The sequence below is a fragment of the Ischnura elegans genome, chromosome 10 (genome assembly GCF_921293095.1).
Source record: "Ischnura elegans chromosome 10, ioIscEleg1.1, whole genome shotgun sequence".
NCBI lineage: Eukaryota > Metazoa > Arthropoda > Insecta > Odonata > Coenagrionidae > Ischnura > Ischnura elegans.
In genome coordinates this window covers 100,157,761-100,175,905 of record NC_060255.1, presented here as the reverse complement: position 1 = coordinate 100,175,905, position 18,145 = coordinate 100,157,761, and the positions used below count along the sequence as shown (strand labels likewise).

At 39.4% G+C, this 18,145-nt stretch overlaps 1 protein-coding gene across 1 annotated transcript in view; it reads right to left on the bottom strand.

Annotated features, from left to right (window-relative positions):
- The window catches only part of LOC124166494 (E3 ubiquitin-protein ligase CBL-B-B), a 311,388-nt gene that overhangs the window by 39,994 nt on the left and 253,249 nt on the right, over nucleotides 1-18,145 (bottom strand). The window contains exons 2-3 of the mRNA XM_046544022.1: nucleotides 3,948-4,094; nucleotides 1,104-1,235 (exon numbers count right to left, since the gene is read on the bottom strand). Of these exons, the coding sequence (XP_046399978.1) occupies nucleotides 1,104-1,235; nucleotides 3,948-4,094 (279 nt within the window). The remainder of the gene's footprint in view (nucleotides 1-1,103; nucleotides 1,236-3,947; nucleotides 4,095-18,145) is intronic.

Genomic DNA, 18,145 nt, shown 5'->3' with positions numbered 1-18,145 from the left:
ACAGAAGAGGATTATTATTTAGAAAAGATTCCGAAGTTAAAAGGTAGATAACGAAACAGTTGCTTTGATAAAGAATAATTCGTAAACTACACCACAAAGGCATGGAAGGTACAACTGTCAACAGTCAGTAACAATGCCACAGACAAAAACTTATTTCTGCACTCTAAAACGGATACAGGTGAAAATTCAAAGTTTCATAACTAGCTTTCCTCAGGTGGGTGTTTGAAAATAGGGTAGTCAAGGTTACCTTGATTAAAACTTAAAAGACACCGTAATATCATACAAAAGTTCTATGCAAAAATGTCACAACTACGCATTCAATCAAGCAATAATCAAGACCCATAATATCAGTTAAAAAAATAGAAACTGACTTTTGTAAAATTATACCCTACACGTGTTCTTATAGCTGAGTAACTTTCAAACATTTTATAATCAATAAAAACAGATTTTGTATTAAAAGGAGGTATCAATATCAATTTTATCTTTAACAATTTCTGTAATTGCAATGGTAGAAATTGTAATACAAGAAGCGATAAAGGATGTTTAAGCAAAATATATTGTAATACAATTAGCCAGAATTGATTTAAATATTTAAAAAAATATTGTAACAGTAACTAAAAAAACTACAAAAAAGGTAAGTCAGATAAATTTTTTCTGATATTTTTTGCACTCTAAAATTAATTTTTAATACTATAGCAGCTTTTGCATTAATTGTACCTCTAACCTTTTCATATCATAAGCCTTGAAAATGGAAAATAAATTTCCAAAACATTGGCAAATATATTTTCATAAAGGACCTTAACTAGAAGATCTTATCTATAAGATTTTCAAATTATTACTCTAAGCCTTATTACGACGTGAAAATCACGAGGAAAGTAGAAGGTAATCTACCACATTCAATACCTTTATCATTTATTATAAATGTACCAGATTTAAAGAAAGGTATAAGTTTTAACTAAAAGCATTTACAATATTCATACCAAATATTAACTGTTATCTAAATGTAAATTTTGTAGTAAAAGGAATTAGAGGGACTTAATAATAATTTTTTGAAGGGATTCTATTAGCTTATCATACACTTAGTACAATTAGTTAGTACATACCTGCCGGGCTTATTTATGTACTTCTGCAATCTGGCTTTCACTTCATCGTATGTTAAAAACGCTACGTAGCCAGGGTGAGTAACAGCCAAAATCTGCCAATTCCTCAACAGAGTGGTCCAAGGTTGAAAAAGCCTGGAAATAAAAATTAGAATCATAGTACAGGGCCCCCACTCAAACTAAATTATAAAATTCACGTTTTTTTCCAGGTTTTCACAGTCTAACTTGCGTCAAATTCACGGTCTGCTGATAAGCCATTTTAGGCACAAATATTGATGATGTAACAATCACCGCCCGCACGTAAACTAAAAATTTATCAACAGCGACAGGTGCCGTGAATTCAAACGTAGCAATGAAAATGCTATTTCTCATTACGTCACCTGTCGATATCAAAATTTAGGTGAAGCTCAAGGTTGTGAGTGGCCAAATGGAGGGAGCAGTGAGATAGGGAAGTAAGGAAGTGTCTGATTTTTCGCCAGGGTTAATGAACACTTTGTGAGCCGGTCTTCCAATCACAGCCTCAAGATCAATGTGTCGTCATGGCACAAGGACCAATAATTGCACTTCGAATATACGTGTGGAGATAAATTCGTGGACTGTGTCTGTATGTGGATCGGACTTGAAACATGATGGAAATAGCTTTTTTTTTCTTTTGATCTGTCAATTGTTGTTCTTTTTCTATAAGTTTGAGAGATTTTTAAGGTTTTATGATGAAATTAATGGCTATATCCAGGTTTGTTCACGGTAGACGAAATTCACGGCTAATTCACGGTTTTAAGGTTGATGCATGTGTCTTTATGACCAATATCACTTTTGTATATGTTTAGTTTATTTTCTGTTTTTAAGTTCATTTATTGTTTGTTTTGTTCATTTGTGAGCATGTTTGTTTTTATTTTTCTTTTATTTCTTTGTTTGAGACGATGCTATGGTGATAAAAGATAAATAATGGATTGTTAAGGGGAGAGCCATCTTGAAGTGGAGGTAAAATAGGATTGAGAATGAAACAGTGTCAAGTGATATTCACATTGAATTTAATCGCTGTGATACATTAAAGTTTTCACGGTTGAGTGGGAACCCTGTAGTAAGGATAGAGTGACCTTGGTGGTTAAAATGGCTGGCTGCTGATCTAAGTGTCCTGGGTTACAAGCTCAGGTGAAGCCTTTGGAGAATTCCAGATTAAATCTCCAAAGTAGCCCAGGGAAAGGCAGGTCCCCCCTTTATCTCCACCATCACAAATCCAAAACTAGGCTTCCCATCAAATCAATGAGAGAGTAAACAAACAAGAGTTCACCTATGTTATAATATTATAACCACGGTTGATTTAAATTTCTCTCTCTTTTATTGGCATATAGGCCAAGACATATCAATGCTGAAGCCATTTGGCAAGTTTTGTGGTTGTTGCTCAGCAGATCACACTGGGTGGGAGAATTGATTGACCGACAACAGGGTGGTTTCCTATTATATTTTTATTCCCTAAAACGAGGGATTATTACTCCTGGAGTACGTATTTCACGCTACTAGATTTTTAAATGACGATATCTGTTTTTTGGGATTAAATGAAAAGTGAAAATTTTCAAGTGCGCGTAAACACGACGGCTAAGTATGAATGCTGTGAAAACTCCGTGTGATGTCGTTCTGGCTCCCGCTGCCGCAAGTGAGGTGACCTTGGGGCGAGGCTCTGAGCGCTGACACGACGCAGGATGCTAGCAGGTAGCAGAGTACCATACTAGCTGGTAGCACTTGGCTTAAATAAGGATTATTAATATACCTTATCAAACGAGGAAAACTTTCCGACCTTAGCCAGTTTTAATGTGTGATTATTAAGACATGTTTCCCTGAACTCTGTGCCTCATGCATGCATTGGTAATCTCAGACGATGTAAAACTTCTATCTACTCGTACAGAAACTAGGTCCCTGTGACGTCTCGTGGAGTGGCTCCGCATGGGCGCCAATCTGGAATTTTTCAAATGACGATAAAGTTGACCATTGCCATTCGTCTAAACAGGTATTTCTAAAACCAAATAATTTGTATATTATGAATACACTAATGGTGGGTAACGAATCACATTCAATGCCTTTTGTTTTCTTTGATGAAGGAAACTACCCTACTTGCGCATGCAAATGATGGATCAAGAGGTACGTCGGACAAGCAGTTGCCCTCTCCGCCCAGTACCCACCCGTTGCTTGTATGGTGATTTTGCTGAGCGATCAGATGTTGATAAAAAAAAACAGCCCTCGTTTATATCGCCACGAGGAGTTTCCCAACTCCCTCCCTACCTCACCTCTAACCACACCATCCACCCATGTTCCTACCCTTAATTCAACCCATCTCTCCCCTTGAACCTTATCCCAACTCCTCATGGAAATGTATATGTATGAAAGCCTTGTTCAAAATATTTCATCAGATGTTAACCCCTGAAAAATATGCTTAAGACTTTGAAATCAATCGTAGTAATAATAAATCTGAGTGAAGAGTACAAATTTGGTTTTAATTGCAATGTTAAATGTTCGGAATTTCCATTAGGTATCACCTTTATCCAATAATTTACGCAATTATAATTATCAGAATGGACTGATCAAGGTCACTTTGTGGGATTTTGATGCCTTCATTCTCCTGAAAAGATAATTCAGCTTTCAGTCAATTCCACTCTTGTTGATTTTCTGATCAACAACAAATCTGTTTGCGATTATCAAGGCCGATGATATCATTATAAAATCGTGTACCTTGATGAAAAGGTAAATGGTAGTAACCTGGGTCAAATATCGAACAAGAGTAGAATTGACCAGAAGCATTGTATTTTTTTCATGACAATTATGATTATTTAAAGCTAGTCCAACAGTGCTCACCTCGTGAAAACGTCGAATTCGAAATTGGAGATGTAGTCGTTGCAGGTGAGGTCAATGGTGGATTTGAGGGCCATGGCTTCGAGTCCCGTGCTGATTGGATGCACTTCGTTCAGCGTTTGCCGAAACACTTTCCATGGGACCAACGTGCTGTGGGGAAAATGATAAAATTGATTAACTCACTTCCAGGATTTGAAAAAAACATAAATGAAATTGAAATAATACAGAAAATGAGCAGCATGTAAGCAAACTATTCATCAAGATCTCTAGATCGAATGAAATTCAATTTAAACCATATCATATATTGCTATAAGTGTAGCTCTCCTTTAGAATATAAAAACTATTTTCAAATAATTACAATGCAAATCGATTCTCATACAATAATTACAAATTAAACAATATGTCGTAATAAAACATCAATTAGGGAGATATCCAAAGAATAAAAAAAAGTTGGAAAAACTTCCATTACCTTACTTTTTGGTCTAAACAAAAATATTCCAACATAGACTTATTGCCATACGAATCTCTCGCTTAGGGGCAAATTTTTAATGCAATTTCCAGAACATGATTACAAACTTTTTTGTGGCTTTCATTTGATGAGTCACAACAAAAATTGCAAAATTTGAAATTCTCGTATCAATGAATTATACTTCGTTTCTCATATCAACCTACTTAATGCGGTATGGTCATTTGCCAAGAGGAATATCTACTTGTTATTTGTGCAAAATTATGTTCAAATAATTTACCCAGTCGTACTCAAAAGTTGTTATGTCAGTAGTGCTTTCTCATGTCCTTTACTGCAGAATGCACGTAGCTCTGGGTCTAATTAATACTGTTTATACTTATCTCAGCCTACTTTGTGTGAAAATTCTTTGGAGGAAAGAACCATTCGTTTAGCAATCAATGTGACCCTTTTTGTCATCCAGGATTTCGAATGATGTGCTTGGAACATTGCTTTTGCGTGATTTCCATGGTTTAAATAGTTCAAATTGAGTGTAATAAAAGAATATTATGCATTTTATGGCGGTACATCATTTGTTGCAACTTTTTTATTTTTCAAAAACAGTAGGTTTTCATTATTAAAATATATATTTAAAAATTAGCAATAAATGTTATTCAACTCATTCATAAAGAAGAGCAAAGTCCATTTTTATTGAAATACACATCGATATAAATATATTTTTGATGTTAATGTTTTAAAAAATGTACGAATATAGTAAAAAATGGCTGGATTTCTCGGTAGGGCTTTAAAATTAGCGGCCGGCACTCAGAGTGTTAAAAGCTCTCTTTCCAGCTCTGTCCCCCTTCCCACTCTGAGCAAGCAAACACAAACTCAAGTTTCGGCTTTCACACATGCAAGCGAGACTAAATACAGGATACAGGTACACAGGAAATAATTATTACAGAAAGGTCTTTTTCTATCATTCCGTATAGGCTCCGTTAATATAGCACCCACAGTAATGAATGAAGCATCATTTTAAAGCTCGACGAAAAATTCAATCTCAGCCTCAAATTTCACCATTTGCCCATTAGTTTGATTTAAATGTTTCTATTTTTCCAAGTCCATTACTCGCTCGAGATATGTCCACTCCACACATTTTTTTTATTTGAAACTTCTAAAAATTATTAAAAAAACGTTAAATCCAACCAATTATAATCCAAAGCCCAAAAATAACCAAACACAATAAACGTGACAAAAGCAGACAATAATAAATTTTATTTTTATCTATTTATTTATTTCCATTACCCCATAAACAGCACATTTGCTGCCTTTACAATGGGGAATTAATTATTAACAATAGGGTGGTTTCCTATTATTTTTTTATTGCCTAAATCGAAAGACTATTACTCCGGGAGTACGTATTTCACGCTTTTAGATTATTAAATGACGATATCTATTTTTCGAGATTAAATGAAAAGTGAAAATTTTCAAGAGCACGAAAACGCAACGGGTAAGTGGGAACGAAATCCTTAGGACGGGCTCGCGGGATACACTCCTGGAGCAGGGATTATAAGCGATCAGCTTTTTTCCTCTGCCACCAGAAGGGGAAGGACGGGAAGGAACAAGGAAAGGAGGCGCCGCCGCGATGAGAGCCCGACGACGCCTCCAGGGGAAGGACGAGGAAGGAAGGGAGGGGACGAGGAATCCTGCACCGTCACAAGGCGGGCAGGTCCTACCATCAGCGAAACCAAGCATACGCTATTAATATTCTACCAATTCTAGTAGATTTTCCTATGAGGAAGAAAAATCTATCGATCAAATCGGTAGATACGCAACGGATAAGTATGAATGCCGGGAAAACTCCCGTGTGACGTCGTTCTAGTTCCCACTGCCGCAAGGGAGGTGACCTTGGGGCGAGGCTAAGAGCGCTGATACGACGCAGGATGCTAGCAGGTAGCCGAGTACCATGCTAGCTGGTATCGCTTGGCTTAAATAAGGATTATTAATACCTTATCATACGAAGAAAACTTTCCGACCTTAGCCAGTTTTAAAAGGTGATTATTAAGAGATGTTTCCCAGAGCTCTGTGCCTCATGCATGCATTGGTAATCTCAGACGATGTAAAACTCCAATCAACTCGCATAGAAACTAGGTCCCTGTGACGTCACGTGGAGTGGAATCGCATGGGCGCCAATGTGGCCTTTTTCAAATGAGGTTAAAATTGACCCTTGCCATTTGTCTAAACCGGTTTTTCTAAAACCAAATAATTTGTATATTATGAATACACTGATGGTAGGTAAGGAATCGCAATCAATGCCTTTCGTTTTCTTTGATTAAGGAAACTACCCTATTAAGGACCTATAGCCATGCCCTGGATAAGGGTAACTTACCCAGCCGGGACTCGAACCCACAACCTTCGGTTTGGCAGGCGAGGACTTCACCCCGCCGCCATTGAGGCCGGCAAATCTAAGTGAAAGTGCAAAATTTTCACACAGGTTACCTAATAATACAAAATATAAAGGATTCTCCAGTGAGCCCCCTTACATGTGTAGTCACACAGCGCATATTTAAATGGGATTGCTAGAAGTTGCCTCTGACGGGCAGGGCGTTCCGAATTTAACTACACGAAATGAGCTAAAATTAAGGGTGGCAGCCAAAATTCATATCAGTGACGACACACTCCATCAAAGTCGTTATCAAACGCGATCCCTCGAGGAGACAAATACTATAGAGCAAATATTGAGGACGAAAGGTCCAAAAAGACTAAATGAAGGCTCTGAAATACGCTAGAAAACAGCATGAATCTGTACATGAACTGCTGGGATTTAAATGGTTTTGAACTTCCGAATTTAGTTCCAGTGCCTCCATTCTTCCGGAGCTACCGCGTCGGTTGTTGATTAATGACAACAGTTTCGCTGGCTCTGCTGCCAAGTCGAAGATGCCCGACCTCGACATCGCGGAAACCAACGTAATCACATTCCGAATTCAGTTTCTGAACAATTATTTACCCTGCACTTCGTAGTTGTTTGCCTTTGAATGTTTCCACGAAGTAAATACACTCGTCTCGGGGAGGAAACTGGAGACTTCCCTCGTAAATATGTCGCGGATCTCGGAATGACAGAATGGAAGCGCGTTCCGTGTTGCTCATTTTCGGATTGGATTGAGGGGGGAGGAGGTGGAGAGGTAGAGAGGGGGAGGAAGAACTCACCCCCACCCCCCCTGTGAAGAGAGAGAGAGAACCCGGAAGTGACGTGGGAGACTCCCACGCCGTTGCGTGCCCAAACCGCATCGAGAGTCGTGGTGACGGAAAGGTCTTCTTCCGTCTGCCCCTCATTGGGCACGGGGGCCCTCGCGCGTCAAACACAACTGCGGGAAGTGCCCTCCCAACGCGCGCGTGGGGCCATTCAAATTGCCAGGCTAATCGCCATTGTACTCTTACCACAAACACTATGATAGAAGAACACACACAATTTTTTCAATAGGTATTTCCCTATTATTTTTTATTGCCTAAATCGAAAGATTATTACTCGTAGACTACGTATTTGAAGCTTTAACATTTTTAAATGACGATATCTATTTTTCGCGATCAAATGAAAAGTGAACATTTTCAAGCGTGCGAAAACGCGACGGCCAAGTATGAATGCTGGGAAAAGCCCGTGTGACGTCATTCTGGTTCCCGCTGTCGCAGTGTGAGGTGACCTTGGGGAGAGGATGTGTGTGCCGCTGCGATGCTGGCTGGTAGCAGGAAGCAGAGTACCCTGCTTGAAGGTTGCACTTGGCGTAAATAAGGATTATTAAAACCCCATCAAACGAAGGAAACTTTCCGGCCAAAGGACATTTTAATAGGTGATTACTAAGACATGTTTCCCTGAGCTCTGTGCCTCATGCATGCATTGGTAATTTCAGACGATGTAAAACTCCTATCTACTCGCATAGAAACTAGGTCCCTGTGACGTCACGTGGAGTGGCATCGCATGGGCGCCAATCTGGCCTTTTTCAAATGAGGTTAAAATTGACCATTGTCATTCGTCTAAACTGAGATTTCTCAAACCAAATAATTTGTATATTATGAATACAATAATGGTGGGTAACGAATCGCAATCAATGCCTTTCGTTTTCTCTGATGAAGGAAATTACCCTATTATACATTTTATTTCTGTGAGGTCATAAAGCGACATGGAAATCGTCAAATTGGAGGGCGATAAGATATCTGAACACTAGACCACATTTCACATTAGCTTACTCGTCACGAGTAAATGCGATCTCAGAAAAAAATCGACTTGGCATTTTTAAAATTTAAATTAATGAGAGAAACACGAAGTTTTTTCATTTGCCGGATTCTTAAAATCCATTGTGATTTTGGGCCGGATTGTACGAACCCATTGCAATGAAAGACGTAAAAAGTCCATTTATTAACAACAATTTACAGATGATAATTAAATAATTCATGCGATAAGATTTTCTTAAAGGCTTAAAGAGTTATCATCCTATTACAATACGTGTTTTCCCGACTAACACCACGTTTTTGAAATTTGTACAGCCAAAATTCTGAGCTAGATTCACCTAAAATCAGAAAAATGCATAAATTATATAGAACCAGACGTAACTCAGAAGGACTTAATCTTTTCGTGGATAAGTTGATGACGTCACGGACTCATGCCGAGCGATTCACCGCTTCTTAGCAACTCCTCAGCCTCGCCCATCCACCTCATTTGAGTCATTGTATAGTTCACACTCTTTAGTAAGATTCCTTCCCTCAATTAACGGTGCTCTCCTGAACTAGTCCATGAACTCAAATGATGTCACCAACTCATGAAAAGCGGGCGGAAACTTTGGCGTTTCAATTTTAACTTAATGACAGAAAGGTTAAAAGAGGAAGAATTTTCATCTCCACATTCTTCATACGAATTGCGATTTCGGCCGACCTTACTACATTCCTTATTGCATTCGAATACGTAAAAAGTTCATTTACAACGGCATTTTCTGAAAGAAAAACCCTTTTAAAATCCCTTCTTCAACCCTTTCTAAGAGAAAAGCATTTTGAAAAACTTTCAAGTCTTGTTCTCGGATTCTATTGCGTATTTTCCGACTTCATTCCTCGTTTTTTTGTGATTTATACCCTCAAAATTATAAACTAGATTCACCTACAATGCAAGAGAGAGAGAGAGCATGATATGCAGTATCTTTCTCCAATCAATCTCCAGGAAGAGGGGGCGGAGGGGGGAGGGAGGTTCTTCTCCCAACCAGAGCACTCTTCGCGATCGGGAAGCGTAGTGGCGCCCGCCCCCCGCCACTCGACTAGCCACTTTCTGTTTGTCGGGGCTCGTTGCCAGCGCTACGGAAAGGCTCAATGAACTAACTAACTCCCCTCTCCATCCACGCGGGATCAATGAGTTGACGGCTGTAGGGCACTCGACACAACGAACGAACGAAACGACTCAGAGAAGAACGAACAGAGTCAACGGAGGGACACAGACATGGCCACACAGGAGAAGGCGGTCACGCAATATCAAACCAAAAGGGAACATCCCTTCTTGAACCATTCATTTATCTTGATTTCATCATTCATAGAGCTACGTGAAAATCGCACTTTCATTTTTATTTTATCGCACTTTCAATAACAATTTATCGCATTTTATAGCGTCTATTTTTAATTTTCATAATGAGGTAGATGACGATAAAATGTAGTGAAACACAGTTATATGACAAAATACAGAATATTTTAAATAATTATGTTGTAGAACAATAATAAATTATGGAATAAGACATATAGTGGCGGAGGTTTAGCTTTCCCGCGCCCACTTGTAGTTCGCGGCCACGTCGAGTCCGAGCCAACTAGTAGCTGGCCAGTCGCTCACATGCTTTAAGCGGTGAGTGTCGGCGGAGCATTTAAACTGCGCTCGGCACAAAATGTACGAATTTTGCCGTCGAAAAGGCAAATTTGCGTAAAAATATCATAAAAGTCCAGTCATCGCATCTATGTCGCATTTATTTGCGCACATCTCTAATCATTCATAATAAGTGGCTCGGTTGATGAAGAAAAGTACCTCAATGAGTTCGACTAACAGGCTGACCACTACATGGCAATATAAAAATTTCCTAATATTTCCACGCTTTCCAGGGATATTGCATTGTTATTATTACTATCCAGTCATAAACTATCTAAAATAATAAAAATAAGTATTTATGCGTAAACATTGCTCACGAGGAAAAAATAACAGACTATATTATAATCATCTTAAGTCATTATACCGCTGTATGCACATATTGAGATGATAAAAATATTATAGCATCATTATAATTGAAATACTATAGATGATAGAAAATTTAAGAAAATAGAAAACAGCGCAGGATTACCACAACATCCTCATCTCTACAAACAATATAAATGCGGAAATTCATTAATAGCTCCTCCTAAAGGTTTAAACTTTAACTACTACCAACATGACGAAGTGAAGTGGCCCCGATAGAAACTTCGGATATCTAGAATTGAAGTCCTATAGACAAAGAGTTGTGTTAATTAGTTTCCTCAAATTAGTCTTAACAGGGTGTCCACTTTGCAGCAATTAAATCGGCACTGATTGTGATGTTTTCTATTGCTCGAACCTTAAACATAATAGCCCTCGTATTTATAATTGACATAATCTAACGGGCTCGCATGTTGATACTTTTACAATAGAACACGCCACTTTCTCCAGACGTATCGATTGTATGTTGTCTTTTTTTTTGCGACGAATCACTGACAAAAGACTTGGGTTATAATTTGGAAATTTTCTGGGTTTAGAGAGTACAACTTCGCCCATATTTATTTACTTATCTTCATCACCCCGAAAACAGCACATTTAAGGCCTTTCACAGCAGTGGGAATCCAACTAATAGGACGTAAGACGATGTAAATATCAATGCCACTTGTTTCAATTTCGCAACCGAACGGAAAAAAATAACTCTGTCATTTGTTGATGGAGACTTTCGCGGGGTGGTGCAGCGTGCGTAGCAAGGTTTTCGGGTTGACTCGCGTCGTTGAAAGGGCAAAAATCATCGCTAGAGAAAAACATTACTTTCCCCGACTCATACGAGAGGCTATCGAAATAGCGAAAGCATCCACTTTCAACAGGGAGGACAGCTATTCGCTCTCAAACACCTGGAAGAGACTCTTACCCAAACGGACCAATCAGAACGCACCTAGCCCAAACCAAGGGCTATATAAGACGGGCAAAAACCTGCATCAAACACTTCGTACCTGAAGAAGCCAGCTGCAACAACGGCGAAACTGTCGTCATGGAGATGAGACGACGCGGAGGTCAACCCGAAAACCTTGCTACGCAAACTGTCATTTTTTTTAATTTCAAACGCATATGCCGAGGCTCGTGTAATTCATCTCCCCAGATGCATCGAGACAAAATGGGCACTCCCGCGATCGAACGAACACACGTGGAGCGGTCGCCCCTTACCATGGAGACAAATTTAAACAAATAAAAGATCGAAGCACTTTTCCACAAGATTTTTTAATGCGTACGACGCGTTTTGGCTCACTGAGCCATCATCTGGTACAAGACAGGCCCAACTTCCACCAATTGAAGCCTGAATCTGTTGAACTTACTGAAGACAAGCCCACTTCAACACCCATCAGACGGTTTCACCGCGAAACTAACGAAATGTCATTTTCACGGAATTAAAAAAAAACTATGCTCTTCCATAAGCGTTGGAAGCAATTCACTGGGATCTACATTTGGGGCATGATTCTCATTTGGGATGGACGATGACAGCAGCGGGGAAATGAAGGTCGTAAGCTATGGAAGCGTGGTATTATAAGAAGAATGGTGAAGATTAAAAGAATAAATCGTGCGAGTTAATGCGGACATTTTGAGGAGAGTAGAAGAGAAGTCTTTTGAGAACCTTGGGTAGAAGACAACACAATTTAAAACGGCCACATCATGCGACAGCATTATCGGATGAAAATAATCGTTTAGCTTCATTTACAAGTCGCATAACGGGGTATTTAAAGCCCTTTTAACCACCATTTGCTCCGGCGTTTTTTTTCTTCAACTTCCGCCCCTGAGCGAAGCTTCCATCAGAAATAATGCCGTAACTAATTTGAAAATTAAAATGTTTTAATGCGACGGTTTTGGCGAACTGCCTTCGGTTTAAACATCGTTAAAAAGCTAACATTTAAAGTGTATAACTTGACCTAATCACCCTCAAGTTACGTCCATTCATAATAAGCAACGGACAGCCGCTGAAAATTTACTACCAAATGCCTATAGTATGATAAAGCTGTTTAAGTCAACGCACAAAAATGACGAGAATCTTCGTCATCCACCCAGAACTCTCGGGGAAAAAATGACGAGAATTCTCGCCATTCGTACTCAACGTGTTAAAACTACGGATGGTCGGATCGGATACTTCGGATGCAAATATCCGCGGATATTGCCCTTCATCGGATACATCGGATACAAAGTCGCGGAAGACATCGGATCTGGATCCGAAGTTACGCAGCAGAATTTCAGCCGTGGAAAATAAAAAAAAAGGCAAAATACGACTGGCACATAGTGTGACTATTCCCAAGAGATTGAACAATCATTAGGGGAATCTCAGCGTCGTAGAAAAATAACTACGTCAAAAGTAACTACGTCGCAGTTTCCAGAAAACCACCCTCGGCCGTCCATCAGCCCGTGCCTTTGTTGTTTTTTTCCGAAATCACACGGACCATAAATCATTGTCTTCGTTAGGGGGGTCCAAAACCAGGGGGGGGGGGGGATTTTAACACTCTTCATAATCGAAAAAACTTCATTTTTCAAAGAAATCTATAATAAATTTATGATTTTTCAATATTTTCTTTCCTTTTATGAAAGAAAATATTTGAATAATTACTTCGTTTAATAGCAGAAATATGAAAATGCATTTGGATCCGAAAATATCCGATCCGAAAGATCCGGCTCCGAAAATCAAGGATCCGATCCGAATCCGGATCCGAAAAAAATCCTGGATCCGTACATCCCTAATTTAAACCTATGTTGACTAAACTCAAGTCAACGTATCTTCCCAGTTTTACAACATATATTCATGGATTTTCGACCCCCTAAATAAAGACACCACATAATAGTTGAAAATATTGGTCCTGTATCGTCGAATTGAAAGAGAATGCATAACCTCCTATTAGAATACAAGATTACCTTCTTTAAAATGCTTAATATTTCGAAATATTTTGCTAGCATTAGCCCGTCGTTACTGACAAAACACATACTTACTACGCTTCAGAACGTCGGGTAGCGTGCGATTATATTTCAGTACACCGGGACTAGCCACGGTGATAACTTTACGGAGTCACCAGCAGTGCAAAAATTGTGCTAAAATTCCCAGAGAAAAAAATCATTCGCCTTGAGCGGGATTCGAACCCGGATCCCTCTCGATTTCAGTGCTTAAGCCAGTTAAGTTACCGAGGCGTCATTATAGTCCACACATTTCCACGGGGGAGAATGACGCCTCGGTAGCTTAACTGGCTAAAGCACTGAAATCGAGAGGGATCCGGGTTCGAATACCGGTCAAGGCGAATGATTTTTCTCTCTGTGGATTTCTCGTGCAATTATATTGCAAACGAAAGGTTGGAATAGTTGATGCATGTGTCTTTATGACCAATATCACTTTTGTATATGTTTAGTTTATTTTCGGTTTTTAAGTTCATTTGTTGTTCGTTTTGTTTATTTGCGAGCATGTTTGTTTTTATTTTGATTTCTTTTATTTCTTTGTTTGGAACGATGCTATGGTGATAAAAGATAAATAATGTGTTGTTAAGGAGAGAGCCATCTTGAAGTGGATGTAAAATAGGATTGAGAATAAAACAGAGTTTCAAGTGATGTTTACATTGAATTTAATCGCTGTGGTACGCTATGTTTTCATTCAAAAATTAGGAGCCAATCACTGCTGTCAATTTCCAAGATTCGCGTACTTCGCGGAGGTGATGAGCCCCCCCTTAAAAGAGTATCGCCGAAGACGAGGTCGCCGCCTGTCGAGGTGCCCCCCGACAGGTTGCGCCCCAGGCGGGAACTCAGAGAAGTGCGGAGGGGCCTTGCTCTCGGAATCCGGGAAGCATTGGAAAAGAAGAAGGAAGGCGAGCGCTATGCGTAGTAGTGGAGTCGAGTCGGAGAGCGTGGATTGGGGGAGGGGGGAGGGAGAAGGAGGGGGTGGGAGGGATAGAGAGAAAGAGAGTGACATTGAAATGAGTGCGGGACAGGAAGCAGCTCATAAAAAGCAGCGGAGGGGAGGGGGAGGTTGCAAAATGGATTCGAAGACCGAAAATAGAGGGAGGGAGGGGGGCGGACGGACAGGGGGATTAACGGATACACAACATGAGGATAATCGCAGAGGGACATGTAGTAGATGGGAAGGAACTCGAATAAAATATAAGGCACAGGAAAAGAAGGATGTGACAGAGAAGAAACGACATTTTGCGAAAAGATTAGCTGATACGAGAACTGAGAGGAGAGCTGCGTCAAACCAATCCTAGGATTGTTGTTGACCACTGATGATGAAGATGAACAAGAGATACACATTAAACAATAGAGTAACTTTCTCCGTAAAATCCACTCGTGTTTGGCACCAATTAATGCTTTGGATTTACGGAGGAAAAGGGAATAACAAATTGGCTCTTTGAGTGTCTTCGTCTTCGCAGACGAAGCCAAGAATCGGGAAATTAAAAGTTCCTGGTAATACCCCACAAATACTGGAATTTTACTTCACGAGCTGTTTCTATAGATTGGGTATTATCATCAGGTGCAGTTTCAAAATCCACTAAGAAATGGTCGTGAATTAAAATAATATTATTTGTGGGAAATTTCCAGCAGCCCTTCATTTACTAATACACGTCAGAATCCTCTATATCAAGCCTGATTCAACTCTCTGACGGTAGAACATTTTGCGAGACCCTAGGTACAACAGTAGAATGGACGATGAACAAAAAATTACAAGGAGAGCGTAGTGTTCTGCGCAGTGGCCCGGAAAGCTAAAGGTGCGTGGTTCGATTCCCGGTGCAGGTGAATATTTTCTAATGACAATTCATGTGTATGGACATACTTTTTCAACAAAATGACAAAATAATTATTTCTGAATCGCGCAGTGGCGAACACGCGTCAATCAGTCTCATTCACAACATGTAACTCGACTTAATTTCGCTATACATAGGCTGGCCTAACCAATTACTTCGACTCGACAACATATGACAATGGCCAATCCTGGCTCAGACTGCACACCAATCGTGACGCTGATTTCATAAGACTTTCAGTAGACTTAAGGACTATAAACGGACCTTAAGATTATCTTTGGCATTAGCTAAGATGAAGAGGAATCAAGGTTTTTGTCGAATAAAGATAATGCTTAGCGTACCACTTTAAATTGCAAAGACCAAGTTCACTCTTTTATCCAGTTTTCAAATTCCAAGTCACCCCAAGCTACGTCGAGCAAAATTATTATGAAAGAATATTCAGGTTGAACAAATAACCGACATACCTAGCAAGACTCCCATATAAGGTACAACTTAATTAAGCGGTAGCCGGGTTCATCGAAGTTAGCACTAAGCAAAAATTAATTCTGTCCATTAAATACGAAAAATTACTGCTTGACCTTTCACCTTTAAGTTTGTAAACCCACGATATAATAAAATAGAATTCATCAAGTAATTTCCACACTGGCATGAGTGGAATACGAGAGAAATGTTAGTGAAGAACATACTAGGTGTATTTCATTTTTGAATGAAAAATTACGTCACTCAACAAGACCTAATTTTCATCGATTCCTCATTTTAATCCGTCTTTGGACGTCGAAAATTTTACAAGCAAACACGTAAACACTGCGGAAAATATTGGAATTAAAAAATGAAGTGGAACCCACCGACCGTGTCTCATGGATAATGGTTTAAGCGCGACGAGGTGTAACTGATGCATGTCATTGACAGAAAACATAGCGAATATCAACTAATATTTACCGTTTTATCAGGAGATGTTCTGTAGTTAGACGCAGAAATTTGCCTCAACGACACTCAGCCAGTGATGAAAAAAATTAACACTATTTCGCTGACTTATCTAACAGGGTGAGACCACGAAACTTGCTCCGCGTTTTTCAATGCCGTATTTTTTATGGCCTTCGGAATGGTGAACACATCCCTGAACTAGTAGTGGTTCCGTTAAATGGGCCTTAGTTTGACTGTAATTAATTAATTTTCATGCGGTACTTTTCACAAGCCGCGTATAATTCCATGATGTCGATATTCAGGGATGTGTTCACCATTCCGAAGGCCATAAAAAATACGGCATTGAAAAAGGCGGAGCAAGTTTCGTGGTCTCCCCTTGTAAGTAGTTTATTGATTTCAAAGTTCAAAACTCCAAAATAATTATGGAGCGCGATTTGCTGAAATGATAGACGCTCAAAGTAATTCTCAAGTGCAATGACTGCCTTGGAAGAAACCTTCGTAAAGCCAACTGAAGTGGCACTATACTAAGGCGTTCCACAGATATGTAAGGAGGTAAGATTTTAAAAAATTCCTCATTATGAAACCTTCGAAGACAGCCCAGACAGAGAATGATTTGAAGAAGAATTTGAAAAAAATGCAAAGGACAAAGGCCAGATGTCAGCTGCTAGTCAACAAAAAAGACAAAGATAATAGTATCTATGCAGCAAAAGAGAGAAGGCTACTACAAAGACGGAAACAAAAGCTTGATAAGGTGAAAGAGTATTGTAACCTAGGAAACCGAATTACCAATGATGGACGAAGCAAGAAAGAAATGGTCGGAAGAATAGCACAGGCGATAGGGATTTCTGAAAAACGAATAATCTACTTACAGCTTAAAATAAAAGCATAGAAGTGACGAAACAATTCTTCATATGCAATATATGGTACATGCTTCTTCATGGGAACGAGGCTTGGACGTTGACAGCAGCAGAGAAGTTAAAAAAGTGGAAGTGTGGTGCTGCTGAAGAATGATGATGATGGAATGGATCGACCAAATAAGTGATTAGGAAGTGTTCAGAAGAGTAGGAGAATATAGACAAGTCTCATATAAACCTTAAGCAGAAGACGGGACAACTTAGTTGGCCACATTATGAGACATGATGACCTGATGGAAACAATCGTAGGATGATAAGTGGAAGGGAGCAGATGCTACATGTGGAGTATGTTTCTCTATGGAAGTGAGGCTTGGACGTTGACAGCAGCAGAGAAGTCAAGAGTGGAAGCATTCGAAATGTGGTGCTACCGAAGAATGATGAAGATAAAATGGATTGACCGAATAATTAATAAGTAAGCGCTAAGAAGAGTGGGAGAAAAGAGAAGTCTCCTGAAAACCTTAAGCAGAAGACGGGACAACTAAGTTGGCCTTATTTTGAGGCACGACGGCCTGATGAACACTATCGTAGAAGGACAAGTGGAAGGGAAGAAGGGCAAGGGACGGCCCCGAATGAGTTACATACGACAGGTTGTTCAGGATGTAAAAGAGAAGAAATGCGTTGGTATGAAAAGGCTAGCGGATAGGAGAGAGGAATGGAGAGCTAAGTCAAACTAATTTCAGGAATGTTGATGACCATGAGGATGAGCGTTCATTTTCCTAATGAATGCTGTTAACACTTTTGAGTTCCGGCCGCTAATTTCTATACTTCGTTTTTACTAAATTCGCAATTTTTTTCAAAAAATTAGCATCAAAAATGTATTTATATCGATGAGTATTTAAATGAAAATGGACTTTGCTCTTCTTTATGAATGAGTTGAATAACAT